Raw genomic sequence first — 19,076 nt, forward strand, 5'->3', positions numbered from 1 at the left:
GCTTGTGCCTGACCCTCGTGGAGCATCTGTGTGCCAGGGCCTGCCAGTGAGCTGCTCCAACCCCGAGCATCCCACGGCTGCCTATGTTGGGTCCCTTGGGGGGCTCAGCCAGCTCCACAAGGGTACTCAAGGAGGTACAGGGCATGGGGTAAAATGGTGGCAGTGCTTTAGGGGAGCTTTTGATACTAGAGCAGTCTGCTAGGTGATGGGTAAAAGTTGCAAGCTTAACTTTACAGCTCCCTGAAAGCAAAGCTAGATTTTTTTTTACATTTTTTTTTTTAAATTTTCTTTGCATGGATGTGGCAGTGGGGCACAGCACACACATTCAATCAGCTTTCCAGGGTGAAGTACCTAGCAACCAGTGACGTTAAGCCCCTAAATGCTATTGAGCTCCACAGCTTGAGAGCAGACGTGCTGTTTGAGTCTCAGACCTCTTGAGGCCGCTGGAAGATTTGCCCCAATGTCCCAGTGGCAGGAACATCCCTGGAGGTGCTCGGCCCCGCCAGGCCGTGGTCCTCACTCTGTGGCACCTCTTGGTGGCGCATCCCACTGCCCTCCCCGGTGCTGGATCTGACCCTGCCCCACCGCCCAGGCAGCCATCACCCTTCACTGTCCCACTCCCCGCCCCGATCTCCCTGCTCCTGTGCCCCGCTTCCCCTCCATTCACCTGCCAGCATCACCCCGTGCGCCCAGAGCGGGGCGGGAGGCGAAATCATCCCCTTTGCCCCTGCACTGAGGAAGACCGTGGGTCGCCAGGGCTGGGCTAACAATGCATCCCGCAGCCATGTTATAGCACATGGAGCTGGCACAGGCACCCCGTCCCCGATGGACACCCCGACGGACACCCCGTTCCCCCACACGGCCGAGCCCGACCCCCTGGGGCCGCACAGGGACCGGGAGCCGCGCGGCGCCGCAGCCGCCACCAGGTGGCGCCAAGCCCCGCCCGCGTTACCCTCAGGGCCCGGCCGGCCGGGCAGGGCCGCGGTGCCGCCGCTTGCAGCCGCAGAGACCCTGACATTGGGCTTTCCGTCCAAAAAGTCAGTGTGCTGCCTTCGGCTACGGGCTAATAAATCACATCGCTAAGGGCAGCTGGAGCTGTATACACGTGTATAAGTAGCTAAAGCTGCACCCAGGTACGGTCATTCATTTTTACACCAGAAATGTTCTTTACATTAAATATCATTGTTTATATTATACTATTGCAAGGTTTTTATACTAAAAATACTACGAAGAAATTCTTCACTGTGAGGATGATTGGAACAGGTTGCCCAGAGAAGCTGTGGATGGATACCCCAGCCGTGGGAGTGGTCAAGGCCAGGTTGCATAGGGCTGAAGCAGCCTGGACTAGTGGAAGGTGTCACAGCTCGTGTTTGTTCCCCTGCAGCCCCTAAAGAGGAGGGTGGCCCCAGGCACTGCTGGGCTCTGGGCTTGGGCATCTCTGCCACCTCCAGCCCTCTTTGGGCAGTACCTGGCTTGGAGCATCCTTGTACCCCACTCTGCTGCTCAGCATTCCTCCCCCCCCCACGGCATCACCTGAGCCACCTCCAGCTCACTCCACAGGCACAGAACAGGATATTAATTTTGCTCCTTTTCCCATGTTCTTCAGCTTACCTCCCACCCCCCATCGTGCCTGTCCTCTTTCCCCTCTCCTGCAGCCCCATGCACTCACTGCCTCCTGTCCCCATACAGTTTCCTGGTGCTCCTCACCACTGGAAAGCCCCTTGACATGTGTCAGTCTGAAACTCGTGGCAGGGGGTAGAAGAAAACAGAAGAAGAAGCCCAGTGGTTTTGCCTCCCTTTGGTTAGTCCAAAGGGATACTACAGCCACCTGGATGCAGGATGTTGGAGCCAACAAAGAGCCTCTCCTTCAATGCTGCAGTTTAACTGAATGTAGTGTTGGGGGTTTTTATCATTATTATTTGCCTCTCTGTGATGCCAAACACTGAACTCTGCTGTCACACTCCCTTTGGCAGCACTTCTCACCTTTGGAGAAGGTGCAGGACCTCTCTCCACAGCCCCATGAGTGGAGCACCTCAGCCAAACTCTCGTCACACACAGAGCCCGTCCTCCCTGCCCTGTCCCAACAGATTCACAAGGATTCATGTGTATAGCAGGAATATAGCCAGGCAAAGGAGGAGTGACACCAGTTCCTCCCTCCTCATACAACCAGGGCGAGTAACAACAAAAAGCTCAGCTCCCATTACTGCCTGTCAGCCATGGACAAAGGATGACCAGGGACAAATCTGCATGTGATGCATCAAGCAAAGAAACATCCTGCAAGCACTGTGGAGGGGAAAGACAATGGTTTTTTGGCATCCTATTTAATTTATTCCAACTTTATGTAGCTCAGTTTTCTTAAAAGGGAAGAAGGGAAACATAAGAAAACTTCCCTACTTCTAAACAAAACAAAGTACAAACTGCAGATGAGAGCCAGCATGTGCAGGTTTTATATGAAAAAGCAGAACACCCTCAGATGTTAACAGAAAACAGCATCATTTTTACAGTTACTTGGTTTTGCATGGAGGTGTGTTTTCTTCTTTCATGTGTTCCCATTCATACACATCCACATATGCCCATCCCCAACTTCCCAAAGGGGGTCCTTCCTCTGTCTCCTCCACTGCCATGTCCAAACCCCTGCAAAGGCATCACAGCCCTAATTTACAGAGCCCACCTGTGCCATTCACACTTCAAATCTGAAATGTAGGTTCAAGGGGGACAAGAAACAACAAACCATTTAAGAAAACCCAAGACGTTTACTCCAAGGAGAGAGTTTTTGCAATTGCCCTAATAAGGACATCCATATTTTTTTTAAAAAAAAAAAAAAAAGGAAGAAAATAATAAAATCTCCTTGCTTAGGCAATGGGGAAGTTATTTATTCTCAGCATCAGTGTGTTCTGTACAGAAAGAAATCAACAGGTGAATTAACAGCAGACATCTCTCCTCAGCATGGCCAGCACAAAACCTCTCAGAGCACCTGGAATCACTTGGATTTCATCTATACAAATGTGTATGTGGGCAGAGGAGTGTGTGTGTGTGTGTGTGTGGTATGTGTGTGTGTGTGTGTGTGAGGGCCTTTACAAAGCAAGATATATACTGTAATTTACTTTAAAAAAGAAAAAAGTTATGTGCTGAATAACAGATGATCACTTCAGTCCCAAGCAAAAACGGAGGGACAAGGGCAGCTGCTTGGGAACACAGATTTTAGATGTTTTGTTTTTTTCCTATCTAGAAATAAAGAAAAAATGAATGAGAGAAAGAGAGACATTCCCTGGCTTGTTATCCTAAATCTACACACGCATCCTTCCACCCAGCCTCAGCAAGTTCATTTTAGCTCCCTTGGCATAAGCTGACCCTACGAAATACTGTGCGAAAGCCCTTCAAATCCCTTGGAAAAACAAGCATTTAGCTTTGCTATCACCCAAAGGCCCCATGCTCCCAGACCAGTGGCTGAAGCCAGGTCCCTGTGGAGCTGGTTGTGCCCCAGCATGAGCAAAGGAAGAACCCAAGAGCATTTTTAGGGGGCAAGGTGGCAGCTGTCTCATCTTTAGCCCTTTCCCTCACCACTGCTTCCTTGGGGAACACATCCCAACTGTGGTGGTATGTTCCAGCTGGGAATCCAGGGTCTTTCTTCCTTCCCTCCCCCCCATAACACATTCCATGCCAGGACTGATGGCTGGGCTGGGACACGAGACTGACTGGCAGGACACAAGAGGCAGCTGACAGTATTTACAGTCTTTGGTCTTGGGGAAGAGAGAAAAAGAGGGGGAAAGGCTGGGCTCTTTCATTTTTTTACCCTCTCCCACTCATAGCAAGGGGTTTTGTCCCCTGGGAGGGGCCAGGGAGCACATGGCACTCTGTGCTGGAGGGTGCAGAAAGATGCCACAAAGCAGCAGGGACGGCAGGGCTGCAGGGCGAGGAGCAAAAAAGACCAGTTCTCTGGTTTATGTTGGGTGAAAGACTAAGAAAGCAGTCCCTTCTCCTTGTAAATCCCCCACCGCCTTCCCCTCCCGTTATCCCTCCCCTCCCCAGGAACCAGGCAGATGAGGAAGGAGGGCAGCACCCAGTCTCTTCCAGAGCCTAAAGAGACATGCTGAAACCCATGTAAAATCCAGCACTGGGGCCACAGTGAGCCACCTCCAGCCAGCAAGATCACATCTGTCTACTGGCTCCGCAGGGCGTGTGCTCCCCGGTCCTCCTGCTCGTGGGCTGTGTAGAAGAGGTGGCACTCAGGGTCCCCGCGGATGGTGGGTGCACCCTGGATCACCTTCCCGTGGATGGGATCCACGCACCAGCACTCGCCACGCTGCCCATTCACTGACATCTTGCACTGCATGGAGAGGGAAAGGACAGGTGTCAGTCAAGAGAAGGACAAAACAAATCACTTCCCAGGTCACCCAGCCCAAAGCCCCAGCGCTAGCAGAGCTGAGGTTTCTCTGGTGACCTGTCACTAGTTTAGATTCAGGCAAAATCCATGGGATGCTGTATTCAAAATCCCCAGGGCCTTTGCTGCACCAGCAGTGTTACTCCAGCAGTACAGGGTGAAGGTTGAACCTCTTTCCCCAGGGGCTGTGCCAGGGACCAAGAAGCCAATTTTAATGAACCAGGTGGACAAGTGTCCCTGAAATGCATCACCCTTTGCCAACCATGGATGAAAACATCCAAAGAGACAAAGATCCCTTGGGAGAGAGGGATGAGACAGACTGACAGAGGACTCAAACATTCTTCTCACCTGGAGATTAGGCTAAATAAACATGAGATCAAGACACCTACAGCCAGACCAGAGATTCACTCATCCCGGAACAGAGATGGGGACCATAGTGCATCTGGACCTGGACTCTGTCCTCCCAGTCTTGTTAGAGAAAAGTTTCTTGGTCTAATATTTATTGTCCTCCTCCTGCCCTGCAGTGCTGCAGGCACTTTGAACGTGATGTTCATCCCTCCAGCCCCAGCAGATACATTTCTGAACAAGATGTAGTGGGAGATACAGAGGTTATGCCAAGCAGGCCAGAGCAGGCTGACTTGTTCCCCAAGCACAAGAAGCAGCAGAGACTGTTTCTATTTGTGTAGTGCACAAAGCATCACTGCAGTGTCCAGGCTCATTCCCCAGACATGGCTCATCCTACAGGCAATTTACCAGCTCTGCTCCATCCAGCCCTTCCAAGTGTGCTCATGCTGGGGGATCCAGCCAGCCCATAAGACTCTTCAGGGATGAATGAGTGAGGGTCCAAGTGAGACAGAGACAGGAGAATGGACAGAGGGAGATTCTCTCAGATCATCCTATTTTATTTTTTTTCAATGCTTCTGATCAAGGAGTTGAAGTAGCCCTGAGTAAAAGGCCTAGCCATGAAACAACATGGGTCCCTTCCAAAGGCTCAGCTATAAGGGATCCTCATATCCAGGTACTATTCACAGGTGACTCCAGTCAACCCTGCACCAGCTGTTGTTCTGCTGTTTGTCCTGGCAGTTTTTTCCCCACTCCTCAGCCACTGACACCTGGTGGTTTGGCATGGATGAAGCCAGGAAGTCAGAATTCAGATACAAGTCTTCTGAGTTCTTCTGGGTCCCATAAATACCTTCAGAAGCATGCTGCACCCCAACCCCCAACCTGCCTAGAAGGAATCCCTCCTGGAGCTGTGGTACCAGCCTCGACTTGGGGAGGAAAAGCAGTAAAGTGCAGTAGAAACCTTCCTGACTCCCAAAGCCTTCTGCTTTGTCTGCAAGACTGGTCAGTATTCAGTGCCTCTGCTTTTCTCCTGCAGCAGGGCCCAGACAGGACAAGACCTGGCTCAAAGTTCAAGAAAATAGACCTGGATAGATAAGCAGCTCTTGTGGGGAAGGAGAACTAAACTGATTCTCCATCTCTGAACTGTCTGCAGCCATGTGTGGATGTGGATTTCATCTCCACTTGCAAACCTGTGGTGGCAGATGCACCTGGTGTAACTAAACCTGTCCATGCCACGTGCAGCATTTGCTATTTACCCCACACCTCACATCATGCACAGGGTATCAGCCCAGCCCTGAACTATGCATGTTCTGTGTCTGGACATGGTGGGGACAGACAGTGAGCCAAGGGCTGCTGCTGGAAGCACAGACAGCCCCAGAGCTCCCACTCTCCCCCACTTACCTGTTTGAGATTGTACAAGCCATGCTTGTCACAGTTGGGGATGTGAAGGGAGTACAGGTGCTCCAGGGGCCCTCGCTCATCTGGCAGCCGCATGGTGGATATGCGTTCCAGGACCTGATCCAGCTCCTGCTGACAAGGGGTCTGAAAATAGCCCAGCAAGCAGAAAAAATATCAGAACAATGGTACCATTCAGCATCAACACTGTGAACAATGGGAACACCAGTAGGGATGAACATGTGTATCCCTAAAGACACACGTCTACCACTGGGTCCTGCTGCAGACTTCACCTCCAGGCACCCAAAATTAGAGCTGTGCACAGACATGCATGTCTCCCATGTACCTGATGTGGCCAAGAGGGAACGTAATACTAGGTCCTAAGTCCTGGATACAGAGGAAATACCTCAGAGAGGCTACCATGGCTCCCACTGGTGGTGACAAGTGACATGAAGCAGGGCTAGTCCAGACAGCCTAGGAGGGTTTCCATAAGCATAGCCCAGAGCACACACCTCTGATGCAGTTTTGGCCCAGAAGTGCAACTCAAAAGCATGTGAGAGTGCTCCATGGGAGTGGAGAGGAAGACCTGGGAATGGAGTAGCCAAAACCAGCCTCTGGAGGCATCCTTCTTGCTCCCAGACAGGGCTTCCAGCCAAGGCAGTGTGGCTGAAATATGCCTGATGTAAGCCAAACTGAGTCCACACCTCTCTGCTTTTGCAGTTTTGTTTTTTTTTGCAAAGGAGCAGCAGCAGTATGTGAACTCTTGAAGTTGATGGTGCCTGCATTTTATTTTGAACTTCTGTTTTGCCTAGTCCTTGGAAGGCATGAGGACTCTTAAAGCTCCTTTCTGTCCCTGTGATCCCCAGATATTAACAGCCTATATGTTTACAAGGATGTATATTGTGGACCCTTTGGGGTGGGTTTCTGTCTCCATCCCCATCCCATCTAATTGCCTTGAGCAAGCTTCCCACTAGAGGGAAGTCACAGCCCAGAACTGGATAACAGGGACAGGCAAGGAGACTGGGAGGTCTTAGAGCACTCTCCCTTCTACAGGACAGTCACACAGGTCATCCTTGGGGCTTGTGGCCTCCTTTAACCTGGACTGAGGCTGTCCTGCAGCAGGCCCCTCAAATCCCCTTGGGCCACACCTGCTTACGGAAAAAGGGTCTGAGAAAGCCAGTGGGCATGGGCAAAGGGCATGCCTGCACCCCTGCAGAGGTGGGTGTTGAGCCAGTAGAAGCCCCCCTTCAGGAGGTGAAGCTGCAATGAAAATAATGCCTCCTGACCAGCACATCAAAGTTCATCATACACTGTGTTCAGCCCCAGCATCAGGCCAAAAATGTTTGCTTTTCCTCTTTTGCTTCTCCCTGCTTTTTTCTTTCAATTTATTTTTTCTCTTTTTAAGACAGTTTATTGCAGATGCCACTTAGGCTTTGCATTCAGCATTTCCCACTGAGCCCACAGCTGTCCCCCTTAGCTCCCCACAGCCCTGCCCTCTCACCCTGCCCGTCGACAGCCGTGACTTTTTGGAGTCCTCGTGGTTGTGATGGACCTTGCTGACTTTGCCCATCTGCCGCTGCTGCTCGTTCACCTTCTCCCTCATCACTGCAAGCTCCTTCATGCCTGTCTTCATGGGCTTCCTCCCTGCAGCTCCACTCAGGATCCCCACAGTGCCATCCACGTGGTTCTCAGCAAGAATGCTCTCAGACCGGTCATCACCATTATCTGCAGGAGACGGGGCAGACAAGGAAAGCGTCCAGCTCAGTCAGGCGCTGCCTCACGTGTTCATCCTGCCCTGGATCATTTTCAGACATGGCTGCTTACCAAGCCATAAAATCTTTGCATGCAAAAATTTTAAATTGCATTAGCCCTTTCATCTGGAAGGTGAGAATAGATCCTTTCATTCTGGAGTTATTACCACTCTAAAAGAGAGTTTAGATAGCAGGGGAAATCACTGCTGGAGAAGTTCTTTCTGGCTTTTCTGTGACCTTCTAAATTACTTCCCAAGAATGCAATTTTCCCATCAGAAGTCCAGTTGGATTAGAGATGCCAAGTGTACTTCAGCTCCAACACTTAAAACCACAGTGTTTAGTAACAATACCTTAAGTCCATCTATCATCCCTCAGAGTATCTCCAGGAATACTTACTCAATATTCATGTGCTAAAATAAATTCTCAGGCCTGCTTTCACCTCTGTTCTGTGGCCATGTGGACCCCTAACATCCTTTGGAGATCCTGCCATTTTAGTGATCATCATCCTTGCCATACCATCTTTCCCACTGTTTGTCATACACTGTTACCCATTCAGCTTCTACCTACTTCTGCATTTGGCCACTTCTGCTGACAGCAGAACAGTCACAACTCTGCTACTGATGAAAGCCACAAGATCCCAGCTAGTTCAGCCATTTCAAAATCAGTTAGCAGAAATCTGGGGATTTCTGGACTTTTTTCCCTTTTTCTCTGCTCTGTGATTTATGCATTTTCCCAATTCACCATGAATTTGTGAGAGCAAACCTTGTCACAGCAGGACACGATGTTCACGATGCTGCAGACACCAGTCTCTTTGCAGTGGCAATGAGGACAGACCTCAATTCCTCCTGTTTGCTCCAAATGCCTAGGAGGTGACAGCTGATCACTCCTTGTTGCCTGCTCTGATCTGGGCTGAGCAGGCACATCCAATACTATAGCTGAATAAAATATTGAAGCTGACACTGAATTAAGGCGGGATTTGAAGCAAGACCTCCACAAGTCCCTTCTAGCCCAAATTAGGATTGAACCCACACATGCACATCACCTCCCAGTGCAATAACCCAGGCCAGGCTTTGTATGTCTCTGTATCTCTCTATATATAAACACCTCTTCAGCAGCTCCATAGGTACCACACCAGGGGACAGACCAGGCTGTTTTGGTGCTGATGACAAACAGAAAGTGTCTTTCAGTATTGCCAAGGAAGAAGTATAGCATCCAATTTCCCAGCATCAGAATTCTCTCTGGCACCTCCAATTTCAGCTTCCAAGCATTATGGAACTCAGGCACTCATCTAGAGGTAAAGAAATCACATCTAACTGTGCATGGCAAGCATCATGCTTTAGTTCACGTAACAGTGCTTAATTTATGGATCTCTCCTGTTTTTCAGAGGACCAAGCATACAGGGCATTTAGAGATGTTAACAGTTCCTTTTTTCAGAATCTGCATGATGTTTTTTTTGTCAGGGTATAGCCCTGCTGTCATGACAGTGAAAAATAGTAATATAAAGTGTTTTATTTCTGCCACAGCTTTCTAAGCTCTTTTCAGGTATTACAACCCTGAGCTCACAAAGGAGAAACTACTAGACAAGTTTTGTCTGAACTTACTTAGCAAACATGCAGCTGCCTGATGCCAAGATGGCCCAGGTGGACTGGATCAAGGAGCCATCCAGCCCAGCCTGCCATTCATGAGAAACCATCAGCAGCTGGTTGGGAGCAGAAGGACCATTCCCAGTCTGTGCTGCAGTAAAAGCAATTTCACAGCTGAAGACAGCATCTGACCCACAGGATTCAAAAGCCACCAAAAGACCCATCCCTCAGCGGATTTGTCCAGGATCTTTTTGAACTTGTTCGCAATTTCCAGAAATACTAAATGCATTTGGTCTGCAGGTTTTTAGCTGCTTAGGTAGCAACTAAAAAGCAAACACGGGGCAAAACCAATCTGGCAGAGTCCATTACTTTCCTCAGTTCTGGTTCCAGATGAGAACTGAGACCAGGTCTGATAGCCAGATGGGCAAGCTCAAAGTCTAGGCTGCTGTCTGGTGATTGCCATCTGGCCATCATCCTAGGAGTCAGACAAGCAGTATTTTGAGCAGGAATACTGTTTATACGCCAGTCTCCCCGTTAATTAGAAACACATAGTGAGAAGAGAGAAGGCCATGAGGCTGCCTTTAGAGAGGATCAAATAGAAAAGCACCATGAAGAGATGGGCAAGGCTGGCCAGGCCCTGATCCTCAACAAGCTGCTTAGGAGAGTTTTAGCCCTCTGACCTCTTTTGTGCTCCTCTCCTTGGTGCCCCCCAAGCTGTCAACAACAGCAGAACAAGGGCAGCAGCAGGGCAGCTTCTCAGACACACCACAGTCCTCTGCTTCATTCAGAAAAAGATAGTACAAACTGACAGAAAAGCAGCAAACTGGAAGTGATGTCTTCCCCCATCCATTCTCACTCCTTCCTGCCTCCAACTAAAATATATAGACATCTGCCCAAATAAGCACTGTGCTAGTAAATGCAGGCGAGCTGGTAAGCCTCTTGTCGGCTGATTCATTCACAAAACCTGCTTCTGATAATATTTTTGCTCAATTTTCTCACTTTCCAATGCTAACAAATGTCAGCCCAAAGAAAACCACCGAAGGGAGTGGAGTGTGCAAGTCAATGTGCACAATGAACACACCCAGGGACAGGAGAGATTGGTCTTGGCTCCCCAGGCACCATCACAGGAGCAAGACTGGCTCAGCAGCCAGGAAGGTCTAGCTGCTATTGACTGTAAGCTCTCCTCTCTAAGGCCAAGTCAACTATGGTGAGCCATGCCTTTGACCCTGCTGCCAAGCTGGACTGGTCCACCTGAGGCTGGTGGCAGAGGCCCATCGCAGCTCTTCCGTCTCCCAAATCTGGTGCTGCTCTTAGGAGAAGCTATCCTGACTTGGAGCTTCCAGGGGTAGAGTCATCACGGGGGAAGGAAGATGAGACAGAAGAGGTTCCCATGTGCAGAGCACCCGTGTTTCTTTCAGGACAAGGCACATGCACAGGAGAAGTCTGAGCACCAGGTGTGATGGACCACATTAGAAAGAGAAAAAGGGCCGGGGAGCAATAAGAAGAGTGGAGAGAGGAAGACTCGAGGTCAGGACAGCACAGAGCATGCCACAAGCCAAACAACCCCTCTTACAGCCAGATAATGCTTTTTAATGCTGCTCAAAAGCTGCAAGTCATGCTTGTTTATTACAATCCATGAACCAATGAAGCCACCTACCATCCCTAGTAGCATGGGATGGGCAGGTATGTAATAGCCTCAAGACACAGAGCCGTAATCCGTCTGTCATCCTGGCCAACACCTTTTTGCTGACCAATTTCAATTCACACTAAATATCTGTAAGGGAGTGGTGCCAAACTCCAAAACAATTATTTTACAGTTCTTTCTTATGGCATGTGGAAAACACCTCCTGTGTTATTGTAGATCAAAAGGAAGAGAGTTTTGTGCAGGGTGGGACAAGTGTGGCAGGAATCTAAGCAGATAGCTGAAGTTCTCCTGAGTGCTGATGTAGAGTCCATGAAACACCTCTCTAGTTGCCAAGAAAACAATTTCTTTATGGCCTTTTTCAAGGAAAATTCCCATTCCCTTCAATGGGGCGAGGACTTGGCTGAGGAAAAAGCCTGTTCAAATGGCCATCAGTTAACATCTGCAGGGAGCTGCAATGTCTCGCCAACATTTTCAAAAGTGACTACCAATTTCCAGTGCTCAAATTTTCGGGAATCTGGTTTGAAACCTCTAGGCACCTCTGCCGAGACAGCTGAGAAACAGGGAGGCTGAAAAACAACTTGTCACTTCCAGAGCTGCAAGAAAAAATGTACCACACAAAAAAAAGGCAGCTGCCTCAGGTTAAAAATATATTTTTATCCCTTTGAAGAGCCCTGAAGCGTATCTGGGCTGCACAACGAGATGGAGCCAGTAGCACTCACTTACCATGGCAGGGCCAGGCTCTATCACAGGGAGCACACACCATGCCAAGGACTGCAGCCACTCTTGCCAGTGCTGCTCCTGCTCTCTCTGCACTTGCTTTCCTTCATCAACAGCTTGCCCAGAGGGTTTCACATGCATTTGCTTATCTGCTTGGGGTGTTTAAATGCTGATTAAGGTCCCAGGCCCACAAAAAGTTTCACTCAAGTGGCCTTCAATGCCCTGCCTGAAACCCCACTAACTCGGGGTCCTGGCTGTGTCCTGGGCTGGACGGGGCTTACATCTGCCTCCTGCAGCAATCACAGCCTCCACTGGCCAGCACTTTCCTTCTGAAGATGTCTGAGGGCTTTGCAGTTCATTAATTACCCTGAAGACAGAAAGGTGTTTATCCTGAATTGCACATGGTTAAAGAAAAACAAAACAAAACAAAAAAAAAGCACAGAAATATTTGAGAGTGCTGCCCAAAGCCATGCAGGGAATATATGGGCAAATGCAAAAGCCCAAGTCCTGGCCTGGCACTGCACCATATACAGGAGTGAGCACATTTAGGGTTGCAGGAATGCAGCATCTTTAAAGAGATTTTTCACCCTGAGCAGTGTCATCCATCTTATCTAGGTTTGGGGCCTTTTTTGCCTCCAACTCTTGTAGCTTTTTGTGTCTGCAAGTACTACCACTCCAGGATAATTTAAATGCCTTATTGCTTGCCACGTTTTATTGTAAGGAACAGAGCTGCCTGTCCCAGGCTGCCAGGAAGCCAGTGCTTGTCCTGTGCAGCCTGAGAGCAGACAGAGCTTTTAAGCCTGCTCTTTCATATGCACAACACTCCCAGCAGAAGAATTACTGGTAGGAAAGTAGGGAAGGAGCAAACCCCAGCCACAGCCCCGGTGACCTCTGCCTTACCAGTCTCCAAAGTACTTCTAGAAGAGCCCTGGGCAAAGGTGCAACAGCTCTGGTGTGTCTGTTTCTGACCTGGAACTCAGAAACCTCAGAAAAACTTTGCCAACAAGGATTATATTGGCATTGCAATTTCCTCACAGCAGGAATTGCCAAGAGCAAAGCCCCCCCCCCACACACCTGGGACCCTTGGCCCACACCCTACCCCCAAAAAGAACCCAGGGTTTGCTGATTAGTACTGCCAACCTGTAAAGCACCAAGTCGTGGCACAGCATCCATCCACACTCAGCTAGCAGCAGAGGGAAAGTATGGTACATGGTCTGGCCCCAAGCGTCATCGAGCCAGTCTGGATGCAGCTGTCCAGAGGCAGATGAAACCAAAGCTCCCACTCAAGTTTCACTCTTCACTCTGCACAAAAGTGCATCTGGAAATGCCACGGAGAGAGCATAAGCAAAGGGCTGTGTAGGAGAGGGGGCAATGGGAGAAGGGCACACATCAGAGAAGAAGCATCACCTGCCCTGGAACAGCATCTCTCACAGAGGACAACCATGGATGCTCAGGGGAAGGGCAGAAGGGAAGAGAATTATAGAGAAATTCTTCCTCTGCTCCTGGCCATTGTCAGTTCAGAAACCAAAGCTATTTCATCTAGACTGGGTTTAACAGCCATTCACAGCCCTAAAGAGGGAAAAGCTGTGCATGACCCCTTCTGGATTCAAGTACAGGGACACCCCCACATTGCTTCCTGTCCTCTCTCCTCAGCCAGCAGCCTCTTCTTCTTAGACTCATCCAGTTCTGCACAGGCAACATGTCATGTTTAAGCTGTTGATTTGGTTGCAAAGGACTTACAAGTCCAGAGGTGTCTGTGCCACCCAGATTTTGGGAGGACTGGCCTGAAGTCATCCCAATCTCTCAGAAACAGAGGCTACCATGGGACACTAATCACTTCAGAGCATCTCTCCACCTGCTGAAGAGCTCCCCGGGACTCTCTGCCTGCCTGCACTCCCAGGGTTATTTCATCACACCAATTCACTCAGTATCAGTGAGGAATTGCACACCACAGCCAGGAAATTCCTGCATTGGTCTCCAAGACCTCTGTGATAAGCTGTCCACAAAGCACTCTCACATCTCCTGGGGCCAAAAGCCCTAGGGCTATGCAAACACCCTTTCTTTTTTTTTTTTTTTCTTTTCTTTTTTTTTTTTTGCCATGAGATCTTTTCAGCCCATCTCTACTAGCAGGGAAGGCAGGACTGGGGAGGGAACGGCATGTTCTGGCCAGGGGTTGCTTAGCAAGCTCCTCTCCCTGCCCTGAGCAGCTGGCACCGAGGGGTGATCCAAGGGGCACCCAGTGCTTTCCTTTGACTCAGGCATCCTACAGGAAATGCTTTATGCTCCTCCAAAGTGCCAGGGACACTGACTCCGGGCAGCACAGCTTTCAGCAGCCTGCTTTGCTCTCTTTTCTCTGCCTGTTCCTGGTGGCTGGAGAGCTCAACTTTCCCTTCTCCATCCATCCAGGGCCAGAACCAGAGGAAAACTTCTTACCACTGCACAGTGCCCTGCAGCACACCTGTGCACCTCTGCACACAAAGCCTTCCAGCACCAAGGGAGAAGCAATACTGACATGAAGCTGATGTCAGATGAGGATAGAAGAGGGATCAAGATGTCCCTTCCCCTGGGCTTTACTTCAGTCTTTTCTTCTTTTTTTTTAACCATGTTTGTAGACTGGTTTTCCAAGGATACAAGACTTGTGCAATTACACAGCCTGCCTCTGTGTTTCTGCATGTGCGTACGTTTGTATGACTGCCTGTCTCCCTATTAGTTCTCCTCCCCCTCCACCTCCCAATATATCTACAAACACGTCAGCAAATGCCAACTGCATCTCAAACAGGAACACAATTCACAAAAATAGGAAGTTTCCATCATTTCATGGAAACGTGCAACCAGGCTGAGGAGAGACCAAATAGCAGGGTTTGTTTTGTTAGCTTTCTTTCCAAATGATTTGACTGAAAGGCAATGTAGTACATTACCAGTCCACTCTCTGCAGACCCAGCAAAGCACAAACCACACCGGGGAAGGTCTGCTCCAGCCTTCCTCCTGCCAGCAGGGAGCCTGTACATATTGTTTGTGACACCCTGCTCTCTCCTGCACCAGCTGTTCACTGTGTGCCAAGAATGGTGAGAATGCTGTTCAGGACCCTCAAAAATGCAGGAGAATGCTTCAAGCCCCTTCATTTACCAAGCTTCCACTTACAATCCTGCTTTTCTTTCACCACTTCTCCTGAGCACAGAGCTGCTCTACATCCCAGTGCACACCTACAGCAGAGACACTCTGCACTTACCCAAAAGCTGAGGCTGAGGAGCCAGAGGGTCTCATCTCATGGCTGATGACAGTGTTTTTGTGCATGTTCTTAACTTCAACATGTGTGAAGGCAGAATGCTCAGGGGAAAGACCTTTAACGCGTTTGGAAGGTTTTGCTGAGTGAGGCTCTCCGAGCTCCCTGCCACCATAAAAGCATTCCCCCTTGTTAGTGAACCGTATCTCAGCCTTTTCAACACAGTTCTACAATTAGCCCTCTGCAAAGCTCCAACCTTCCCAGCAGAACCAAATGAATTAACTTGAAAACACTTCCCAGCTTAAATTAATTGCACTGCAGCTTCCCAATTTGACATTGACCCTGTCTGTAAAATCCCCAGAGTAGTTACTGCTTAGTCATTAGGGGCTTCTGCCTGAATGAAACAAGCCATTAATCCTACCAGGCCAAGTCTGCTCTCCTTCCTCACTCACTCACATGCATCTGTGTGGTCTTCAGGCACCCCAAAAAACCTGAAGCAACTCCTAGTATAAGATCAGTGCCTAAATCCTTGGTTCCTATGAATTTCCAGAATAAAAGTGAACCACAAAACCACCTAATTAATTTCCTATAGGTTTAACTGCTGTGTTTGAATTACCTGTATTTCCACAATGGAAACACGGGCTCATCTCTAACCCCGAGTCCAAATCTGTCAGGACTTTTGCATCCCACAAGCCAGAGTATGCAAGCACAGAAGAGTTTTCCTTACTGCAGCCTCCATGAGGACGGCTGCATGTTCATTACTATTTAGATGATCTCTGTCTGGCATTAGGCTGCTGGACCTCTCTTTCCTGCAGGAGAGCCAGATGCTGCCAGAATTACAGGAGCTGTGAATCTCAGCAAAGCTGATTCCCAGGTATGATGCTCTGCAGCCTGCTAGGAAGGACTGATGAAGGACTTATGATCTCATGGACACATCATCACAAACAAGAAACTCTTCAAAATCACACTAAATGCTTCTGCCTCCCTCACACATTTTGGGAAAAAGTATAGCATACAGGACCTTTTTGGACTATTCTCCTATTTTTAAATTATTACCCGTAAAGGTCCAGGCGGCAGCAAGCAAACACCATGCTAGCTGGAGACAGACTGCCAAAGATCAGTTTAAACCTGCACAAACAAGAGATGGACTACTAGAAGAAATACTGACATATGTCCATGTCTCTTGGTTAGGGTGCTTTAGCCAAATATAGGAGGACATCTTGCTTCAAGGAGAAGTTACTGAGGGAAATTTTGTGGGTTCCATCATATAAGAAGGTAAGGGAGATGGTCTCTGACAATGCCCTCTGCCTGTTCCGGCTCCTCAAGGATAGACAAAAACTCACCAAAAAGATGTCCTCTGGCTCTGGAAGCCCAAATGCAATTCAGTGATTTGTGAGTAACCATTTGGTGCCTGTTCACAACCCCGATCAGGATCAATGGCTGGTAGGGAAGTGGCTCTAAACACGGCATAACCGGAGGAGCCTGCAGTAGAGTACTGCACCATCTGGGAAGGCTGTGTGCAGTACAGCCAGAAGTCTGACCTTGCACCCTCAAGAAAGGTGGAAAAGCCTCAAAACTAGGAATAAAAAACCCCCCATCAAACAAAAACAATCCAAAAATAAAGCAAAAACACTTAAAATGCAAAAAGGTGCTTCATCCTGCCTGTGAGAGCCATCTCTCCCCTATCTCTGGTATTGCTCCGCTCCCTTCTCAGCCACACTGGCTTCTCCAGTTATTATGCATACCACTGGAACGAACTTCAGTCATTTGTATTACTAGTTTTTAAATAACATCTCAGTTTTCCAAAGTCAATTTTCCAGATGGCAGCTCAGACCAGAGCTCCCCTCACCACCCACCCAAATATCATTGCACATTTCCTCAAAGTCTGCCTTTTTCAAAACACACTATTATTACAGTAATTTCTTCCTACCTTCTCAGAAACTCTGCCAGAGCCCAACAGCCAATACCATCAGTGTCACCTTAAGCTCTGCTGGATCCACTGTCCCCACACAGCCCCTGAGCCATGCACCAGCCCTTAAAGAGCAACCCTGTTTGCTCTTTCCCCAGAAACCTGCATTCCCTAGGCACAAAGCACAGGTGCCTCCAAATAAAACCAGAGCACTGAACTGTAGGTAGTAGCTGCTGCAATTTAGTTGAGCCTTTTTTGCCCATGAGCATCTCTCACCTGCCTCCAGCACTGACAGTCAGTCTTCCCTTCTCATGAGGGCTATTACTTAGTTACTATATCCCACATTTAAGCCACAAGTTGAGCTGTTCCCAGACTGTGGTTTTTTTTCTCATTCGACATCCAAGCTAAGCAACACCACAATTGTTTCAGGTTATGTCAAAACACTTTGGTCATCTGTTCTTGGGGCAGTATTTCACTCAGCTTTGCAGTCACCTTGCTCAATTTCTTTAACCCTTGTTTTACACTTCTCCCAGCCAGAGGCAGAGCTGAATTTGAACCCTTGTGTTCAAGTACTCCATGAGAAGGGACTGAACCAGGTCTTGCATGTGTATTTTTTATGTACAGTTACTATTTATCTTAGTATGTGCATTTACTGAAACAAAGTAACTGCTACTCTCTAAGGATAAAGTCTTCACTGATACAACACTGCTACTGAAATAACCTGGGAGCTTTGACAAAATTAAGACTTTGCAGATTCATCCCACTGCTGACTGGCACATGCACAAATGCAGGAACACAATGAAATGTTCAAACTCACGGACACTCTACCAGAAGGCAGCAATTTGATCTGTAATAACTGTCTGTGGCATACAAGGGCCATGCACATGCAAGTAATGCAATGTACCTTTATGGTCCCTCAGTGACTTCCAACCTCCAGAGCCTACAGCATAGCCACATCCATGCCACTTGGCCTTCAGAAGGGGAAGTTTCCTTCCCACAGGTGTGAGGGAAGCAGTGCCAGGCAGCCTGCTGCTTCACTCTGATGTTGTTGCTTTGGTCTCTTGCCTTTATAGAAAAAAGGGCTGGATCTCATTTTGTCTGAAAATGACTATTTTGGGCCACCCATGAAGTTGTCCAAATTCAAAACTCAGGAGTTTGCAGACTCCTGCTGAGCAAAAGGCAGGAAGAGAGAGTCATAAAACTGTGGTAGAGGAAGGAAGAAAAGACAGGGGAACATCAGTAGCTGCATTCCCAAGGAGGATGGAGGCATTGCAAAGCTTAAGAAACAGACCACCACAGAACACAGTGATGGAGATAAAAGTGATAATCCAGCTGAAGCTGGAATGGAAGCTGGGGCGCACATCAGTCAGCCTTCCATTTAAATAGCTCCAGAAAGCTCCAGCCAGCCAACACGCTCACCACCAAGGGCCCTGGTGTGTTTGCTTTACACCTGATCTATACAGCACCCCTTTCTCAGCCAGATACTACTTAAAGCCTTGGTAGAGATCCAGGCATGTGGCAAAGAGCCCTTAAAAAGTGAGATCTGATGATACACTGGGTGGGATGGCCCCCAAGTTAGAGAAAACCACCCCTGCCTTTGTAAACAACCCAAAGAATGAAACAATGAGCTTTGGCAAGGAAGTTCAGGGAATCCCCCTGGCTTCAAGAAGGACTGGCCTTCCCATGGAGTTCACCCCAAATACCATAAACTGGCTTGTGGCATATGGATGTTTACGTCCTCCTCCAAACCAGCCCCGAACATGATATACACCTGGCATGGGTCAGTCTCCCCAGCCACAGCCCAGACAGCTGCTCTGCACCAAGAACAGCTACACTGTACTCTGCTCATGTTGTACAACATGCAACACCTTTTACCTGGCCTTTGTCTGTGATATTTTGGAACCCCCAGATTTCCAAAGCAAAATGCAAATTTTCAAAGCAGTCATTTAAGGGGACATAACTCCTCAGGCATAGGGTGTGGGGAAGGAGCTCATCAAGAGGGGCACTAAACCGTCCCAGGAGCCCTAAGGTGGGAAGCTGTCAGTAGGTAGATTGCCCTGGAGTGCTGTAACTTGCACTGCTCTCCGACAGACCACCACAACTGGAAAGCACTGTAACCACAGCCATCCC

At 48.8% G+C, this 19,076-nt stretch overlaps 1 protein-coding gene across 2 annotated transcripts in view; it reads right to left on the reverse strand.

Annotated features, from left to right (window-relative positions):
- Nucleotides 1-2,424: 2,424 nt before the first annotated feature.
- The window catches only part of IGFBP2 (insulin like growth factor binding protein 2), a 58,964-nt gene continuing 42,312 nt past the window's right edge, over nucleotides 2,425-19,076 (reverse strand). For both annotated transcript variants that reach the window (XM_066190203.1, XM_066190204.1), the window contains exons 2-4: nucleotides 7,620-7,843; nucleotides 6,125-6,265; nucleotides 2,425-4,327 (exon numbers count right to left, since the gene is read on the reverse strand). In XM_066190203.1, coding sequence (XP_066046300.1) covers nucleotides 4,160-4,327; nucleotides 6,125-6,265; nucleotides 7,620-7,843 — 533 coding nt within the window. In that variant the 3' untranslated portion in view covers nucleotides 2,425-4,159. The remainder of the gene's footprint in view (nucleotides 4,328-6,124; nucleotides 6,266-7,619; nucleotides 7,844-19,076) is intronic.

The sequence above is a fragment of the Chamaea fasciata genome, unplaced genomic scaffold (assembly GCF_029207755.1).
Source record: "Chamaea fasciata isolate MVZ Bird 193981 ecotype frontalis unplaced genomic scaffold, bChaFas1.0.hap1 SCAF_8, whole genome shotgun sequence".
NCBI lineage: Eukaryota > Metazoa > Chordata > Aves > Passeriformes > Sylviidae > Chamaea > Chamaea fasciata.